A 7,190-nucleotide genomic window follows, 5' to 3' on the forward strand; every position below is an offset into this window, starting at 1 on the left:
ACTATAATTACTGATTCATTCATTACTACTATTTTGACCACTTTATGAGCCCCTTCCTTTGATCTAATGGAATATTTCCATTTCCAAGGGATTTATCATCGACTTCAGGAAGCGTAGCACGACACACACACCCCCATCTGCATCAATGGCTCAAAAGTGGAGATGGTCAATTAAGTTCCTGGGGGTCACCACCCCCAACAGTCTGTCCTGGTCCACTCATGTTGATGCAACAGTCAAGAAGGTCCAACAACTTCTCTACTTCCTACGGAAGCTAAAGAAATTCAGCATGCCTGCATCGACTCTCACAAACGTCTACAGATGTGCGCTAGAGGGCATCCTATCCAGCTGTATCACAGCTTGGTATGGCAACTGCTCGGTCCAAGATTGGAAGAAACTGCAGACTGTGGTGAACTCAGCCCAACCCATCACACAAACTTGCCACCCCCATATTGATTCTGGATACACCTCCAGCTGCCTCAGGAAGGCAGACAGCATTATCAGAGACCCCTCCTACCCAGGCATTGCCTTCGTCTACCAGGAGTTCTCAACATTTTTTAACCCATGGACCCCTTTTCCTCTTAATTTTTTTTGTGGACCCCCATAGCCATTCCACAGAAAAAAAAGCTTCTTATATGCGTGGTAAACTAATCCTTATATTTTGTCCGATGGCTAAAGTCCATCTACCTTACCGCGAGGGTTGGAAACGGATTAGCGGTATTTTCGTACGTTGCCAAACATATTCTAATATGAAAAGTAATGAAAAAAACTTTTTACTGACTAAATTGAATTAAATTACTCTAAAAATAACCAATTCATATCAAATATACACAGTTTCTAGTGATTACTGTTATAAATCATTCATTAAACTTGTCAAGGAGAAACGATAGGTGATTTTCACCTCCGTTTGTTCTAGGTAACTTTAAATTTGCGACACTGTCAAATGTAAAGTTTTTTTCTTCTACTTAACTGCCATAAAAAATTCATAGCTACATGAATATTTCTACTTTTAGTATTTTAATATGGCGTAGATTACTGTAAAAATTTAATTCTCAGTAATAACAGTTATTCTGAAGTAGAATTGCTCTATGGACCACTAAAATATCACCGTGGACCCCCAATTCGGTATTTCTTTTGTGTGGACCCTCAGTAATGTTACATGGACCCCCAGGGTCCATGTGGACCCCGGTTGAGAACCTCTGGTCTAGACCCTTCCATCAGGCAGAAGGTACAGAAGTCTGAAGACTCGCACATCCAGACATAGGAACAGCTTCTTCCCAACAGCTACAACACTCCTGAACGACTCCCCCCCACCCCCCAGACTGATCTGTTCCCTGTAAGAACACAATTCACGATGCCCTATGCTGCTCTTGCTCATGTATTTGCTCTGTTTGCCCCCTTGTTCTGCAGTAACCAATCACTGTTTGTTGCTGTACCATTTGTCAATGTTCTGTCGATTATTCTTTGTGTCTACTTTGTTTACGTACTGTGTCCTTTGGCCGTAGAAAAAATACTTTTCACTACTTCGGTACATGTGACAATAAATCAAATACTTAACTTTTCTTGTTTGCCACGTTTGAATCACTTTTCCTGTTGGAATTTTGTACTTTAATAGAATCTATATTTGCTGTATTTTGTGAAATAAAAATCACAAAATACCAAGAGGACCACAGGCTGCATTCCCCTTTGAGCAAGAAAGAGAGAGCGAGCGAGCTGACTGGTGGTGATTTAATCTGAGGGTCACCACACCTCAGGCGAGGGGTAATGTTGATAAGGCCTGGCCTTCATGGTTAACCATCACCCGGTGTGGGAGTCGAACCGAGCTGTTGGTCTCGTTCTGCTTCATGAACCAGTCGTCCAGGCAACTGAGCTAACCGACCCCCTGGTAAACATGTAATAATTGCTAATACATTAGCTATTCCCTGTCTCCCATCAGTTTCCCAGTCCACCTCAGACAACTTGCCCCTCAAACCCGGATAGTTTTCTTGTGTCAGTAACACCCAGATAAGTGAGTAACACCCGGATATTTTGTTTTTAAAATTAGAATACCCAATTCTTTTTTTCCAATTAAGAGGCAATTTACCGTGGTCAATTCACCGGCCCTGGGTTTTGGGGGTGAGACCCACTCAGACACGGGGAGAATGTACAAACTCCACACAGACAGTGACCCGGATCCCTGGTGATATCGAGATCAGTTAAATAAAAAAAAATGTAAACACTAGGGCCCATCTCCATGGCAGCGTGGCATGCTTTGGGAGGTTCTAAACAGGAATAGGAGCTAAATACCTTCAAAATTCCAAACACCCTTTCACTCTGTGATCCTTGTGCAATTTGAAGCCAGGTATTAGCAACAAGGCTTAAAGAGCATCAGCCCACTGGAGGCAAAGTGGTGAGACCGGCCAGTCCAGCAGAAAGAAACCCTCCGACCATCCCCACTGACCACCTGTCAGAATGAACAAAATGCAGTCCTGGGTGCAGAGCAGGAACAATAACAGCAGAATCCAACCCCTGTAATCAATTGTGAAATTGTTGGTGTCACAGCAGGTGTGGTGAAACATGCAATCCCGTCTCACATTGTGGGGTGGACAGCGTCTCCCCAGTGTGAACTCGCTGGTGTCTCCGCAGATTGGATACTTCAGTAAATCCTTTCCCACACTGAGAGCAGGTGAATGGCCTCTCCCCAGTGTGAACGCGCTGGTGTGACTTCAGGCGAGATACATCAGTAAATCCTTTCCCACACTGAGAGCAGGAGAATGGCCTCTCCCCAGTGTGAACGCGCTGGTGTCTCCGCAGATTGGATACTTGAGTAAATCCTTTCCCACACTGAGAGCAGGTGAATGGCCTCTCCCCAGTGTGAACGCGCTGGTGGCTCCGCAGGTCGGATACTTCCTTAAATCCTTTCCCACACTGAGAGCAGGTGAATGGCCTCTCCCCAGTGTGAACGCGCTGGTGTTTCCGCAGGCTGGATCCTTGAGTAAATCCTTTCCCACACTGAGAGCAGGTGAATGGCCTCTCCCCAGTGTGAACGCGCTGGTGTGACTGCAGGCTGGATCCTTCAGTAAATCCTTTCCCACACTGAGAGCAGGTGAATGGCCTCTCCCCAGTGTGAACTCGCTGATGTCTCAGCAGGGTGGATGAATTAATGAATCCCTTCCCACACTGAGAGCAGGTGAATGGCCTCTCCCCAGTGTGATCTCGCTGATGACTCAGCAGGGTGGATGAATTAATGAATCCCTTCCCACACTGAGCGCAGGTGAATGGCCTCTCCCCAGTGTGAACGCGCTGGTGTGACTGCAGGCTGGATAACTGAGCGAATCCCTTCCCACACTGAGAGCAGGTGAATGGCCTCTCCCCAGTGTGAACTCGCTGGTGTCTCTGCAGGGTGGAAAACCGAGTGAACTCCTTCCCACACTGAGAGCAGGTGAATGGCCTCTCCCCAGTGTGAACGCGCTGGTGTGACTGCAGGCTGGATAACTGAGTAAATCCCTTCCCACACTTGGAGCAGGTGAATGGCCTCTCCCCAGTGTGAACTCGCTGGTGTGTCTGCAGGTCGGATAACCGAGTGAACTCCTTCCCACACGGAGAGCAGGTGAACGGCCTCTCCCCAGTGTGAACTCGCTGGTGTACGGACAGATTGGATGACTGAGTAAATCCCTTCCCACACTTGGAGCAGGTGAACGGCCTCTCCCTAGTGTGACTGCGTCGATGAATCTCCAGGTGAGATGGGAATCCGTATCCTTTCCCACAGTCCCCACATTTCCACGGTTTCTCCATGTTTTGGGTCTCCTCGTCTCTCCAGGTTCGACAATCAGTTCCGAATCCGCGTAGGGTCTCTTCTCACTGTGAATGGTGTGAAGTTTTTTCAGGCTGTGTAACTGGTTAAAGCTCTTTCCACAGTCAGTTCACTGGAACACTCTCACTGGGGTGTGTGTTGTGTGGGTCTTGGTGCTTTTCCAATCACACAGATGTTTGAAATCTTTAGAAGCTGACAGTTCGGGCAAACATTTCTCCATCTAGATTCAAAGCCCGATGGTATTCAGGTTGAAGGGAATCGAGTGACTGTCAGATCGAGACGTGACGTTTGAGATTTCTATCTGTAATTCCTCCTCGTCTAATATCCTGTGAAAACAATTTACAAAATTCATTACTGTCAGTACAGGATTGAAACTCAGAACAGACAATTCTAGTTTCTATGTCACATTTTTTCCTCTCTCTTATTCCCCGAAAGCTGTAAATCTCCATCCCACACACTCTCCCTCCATTCTCACTCTGCTATATCTAATATTCACCCTCCCAATTCTCCTGAAGGTGCTGATTCATGTTGATTGACAGATCCAAGCTCAGCTCACTGCTTCCTGACCAGAACACAGAGATTAGAATAGGAGCAAGAGTTGGCCATTCGGCCCACCGAGTCTGCTCAACCATTCAATGAGATCCTTGGCCGATCTACCTCAGCACTGTTTTCCCACAAGATCCCCATATCCCTCAACATCTTCAATATCTACAGGAGGGATGTAGAGAACCTAGTGGAGTGGTGTAACAACAACAATCTATCCCGCAATGTCAGAAAAACTAAAGAGCTGATCATTGACTTCAGAAAGCAATGTATCGTACACACCCCTGTCAGCATCAACAGGGCCGAGGTGGAGATGGTTAACAGTTTCAAATTCCTAGGTATGCGCATCACCAACAATCTGTCCCTGGTCCACCCACGCCAGCGCTACCACCAAGAAAGCAGAACAGCGTCTCTCCTTTTTCATGAAACTAAGCAAATTCAGCATGTCCACATTAACTCTTACCAACCTTTACAGATGAAAGCATCCTATCGGGCTGCATCACAGCCTAGTATGGCAATGTAGAAGTGGATTTCATTTGGAACTTCGCTGATAGGGTTAATATAACAGTTCTGAAAAGCTCTGTGAAAGAGATGTCAACAGGTCAAGGGATGAAATAAAGGGAGTGTGTCTGACCGGCATCTGTGAAAGCAAAGATGTCAGAAGGTTATGGGATGGAATATAGGGAGTGTGGCATTGGTACTAATTAATGTTCTGACCCGCATCTGTGAAAGCAGAGAGGTCAAAAAGTCAAAGAATGGAATGAATGGGAACCGTTACTTTATTGCAGAGATAACGTAATTAAGCTCGTTTGACCAGTTGGAACAAATAAACATTGAAATGTAAAAGGAAGGGCCTTGGAATGAGATAAGCCAGATGGCCATGGGATACAAAAACCTTTGTATTAATATTGATAGTGACTTGTGCTAATGATTATGTCAAAAATAACCTCCCGACCTCGAAGAATAATTCCATATATGTACATGTTCTGGATCCTTGCCAAATCATAGGTGTATCTAGGAATTTAAGGGGTCCACCCCTAAGCTGTAAGATGTATAAAGATACCGTCCTTATTCTGGGATTTTGGCACTTCTCGAAGGTGGTTACCCGACTGCTTAGAGATTTGTCCCGGCCGTAAATAAACGAATATTCGTTACTGACGTGTTCGAGTGTTTTACTTCTGGACTGACGATCAGATACGTGAAAGCGCAATTCACATTTGGTGGCCCGTACGGGGATCTCCAGAGGGGTCTGCGCAACTAACCGGCGTAATTGACTGAGCTCGTTCAAAGTAGAGGACGAGTTTGGCCCCCAACGTGAGTAAAAATTTCTTTTCCACCTTGGTATTCGCCTACTACTAGTTTGATCGTTGCTCAGCCTTGCCGTTGGTTTGTCGAGAAGCCTCTGCGAGATCCAGGTCAGTCCAGCGAACCCGTTTTAAAGAGGGTAAGTGAGTGAACCCTGTGGTTATCGTCTCTAGGGGCAGCCTGGGACTGCCGCCGTGATTCCAGGCAGCGTTCGCTGGAGTTACGGGCGGGGTTGCCAGGACTGCTAGGGGCAGCCTGAGGAGCCGCCGTGATTCCAGGCAGCGTTCGCTGGAGTTACGGGCGGGGTTCTCAGGACTGCTAGGGGACGGTTAACGGGCTGTGGGCAGCCTGGGACTGCCGCCGTGATTCCAGGCAGCGTTCGCTGGAGTTACGGGCGGGGTTGCCAGGACTGCTAGGGGCAGCCTGAGGAGCCGCCGTGATTCCAGGCAGCGTTCGCTGGAGTTACGGGCGGGGTTCTCAGGACTGCTAGGGGACGATTCCGGGCTGTGGGCTCCGGACGGGACTGCCGCCGTGATTCCAGGCAGCGTTCTCTGGAAGTTACGGGCGGGGTTCTCGGAGCCTATCCCCCGGTATAACCCATACCTTCACCGAAGAATTTTACCTACTTACCCCTTAATAGCATTGGTGTCCTGGGTCCTGCGTTATTAAGGAAGTAAAGTAAGCTAATAACCACTTAAAATCTGGTCTTCTTGAGTTGTATTAGCTGTTTAAACTCGGCTGCTTTCCTTGTCTTTCTCCAGCAGGCTGCGTCTCTCTCTCTCTCTCTCTCTCTCTCTCTCTCCTGTTGCTGTTGCAGAGTGCTGCTGCTTCTGCTCCCTGGGTTTATATTCTCTTTCGAAGAGTTATTAAGTTTTAACGACTGTATTGTATATGGGCTTGTTTCACTTTGATAGTTTAAAAGTATCCTTGATGTAAACATCTTACTACAACTAATTATTCATTTCAGGCATATCGTCTCCTCACAGATTTGATTTAAAAAATTGCTTTCGTTTTAATAGTTAACTTTTATTTCTGTGATTACACATCGTTTAATTTTCCAATTGTCTACCGAATTAGATTTCCACCATGGGTAATACGGTAGACACTTGTAATGACTCGGGCAGTGCGCTCCAAACTCTGTGTGAACAATACCCTGAACATTCTAAGCAACTCCGACAATTGTCGGGGGCCCTCCATAAGAGCCTAGGCGAAGATAAATGGCCTCTGGGGGGACCTAAAGATTTGGGTCCTGTCCTGGAGGCCCAACAAGTAATCTGGAAAACCAATCGCGGTTCCACCGCAAAGAAATTAATTGCCTTGTGGAGGGAATACTGTCAGTCAGTGAAAGATGCCTCTATACTGGCTAGCTGGCAGGCAAATGCCTCAAAATTGGGTATTGGCCTCACCAAAGGGGGAATTGTTAAAACAGCAGAGGTCTTAAAGAGGGAATGTAAAGAATATAAAGAACGTAAGAATGCTATTCCTACCCCGGCGCCGGTCAGCAATGCGAAGCAAGGTTGGGAGGAAGGGGACGATGGGGATGAGGAACATC

General features: G+C 46.8%; 1 protein-coding gene across 6 annotated transcripts in view; it reads right to left on the reverse strand.

The window, feature by feature from the left end:
- Positions 1-1,152: 1,152 nt before the first annotated feature.
- LOC119959310 (zinc finger protein 229-like) overlaps positions 1,153-7,190 on the reverse strand; it is a 34,368-nt gene continuing 28,330 nt past the window's right edge. For 5 of the 6 annotated variants that reach the window (XM_038787616.1, XM_038787617.1, XM_038787620.1 and 2 more), the window contains one exon: positions 1,153-4,116. In XM_038787616.1, the coding sequence (XP_038643544.1) occupies positions 2,533-3,771 (1,239 nt within the window). In that variant the 5' untranslated portion in view covers positions 3,772-4,116 and the 3' untranslated portion in view covers positions 1,153-2,532. Of the gene's footprint in view, positions 4,117-4,800; positions 4,859-7,190 lie in introns of those variants that run through there. The other variant, XM_038787618.1, reaches the window with a different exon arrangement.

The sequence above is a fragment of the Scyliorhinus canicula genome, unplaced genomic scaffold (assembly GCF_902713615.1).
Source record: "Scyliorhinus canicula unplaced genomic scaffold, sScyCan1.1, whole genome shotgun sequence".
Lineage (NCBI taxonomy): Eukaryota > Metazoa > Chordata > Chondrichthyes > Carcharhiniformes > Scyliorhinidae > Scyliorhinus > Scyliorhinus canicula.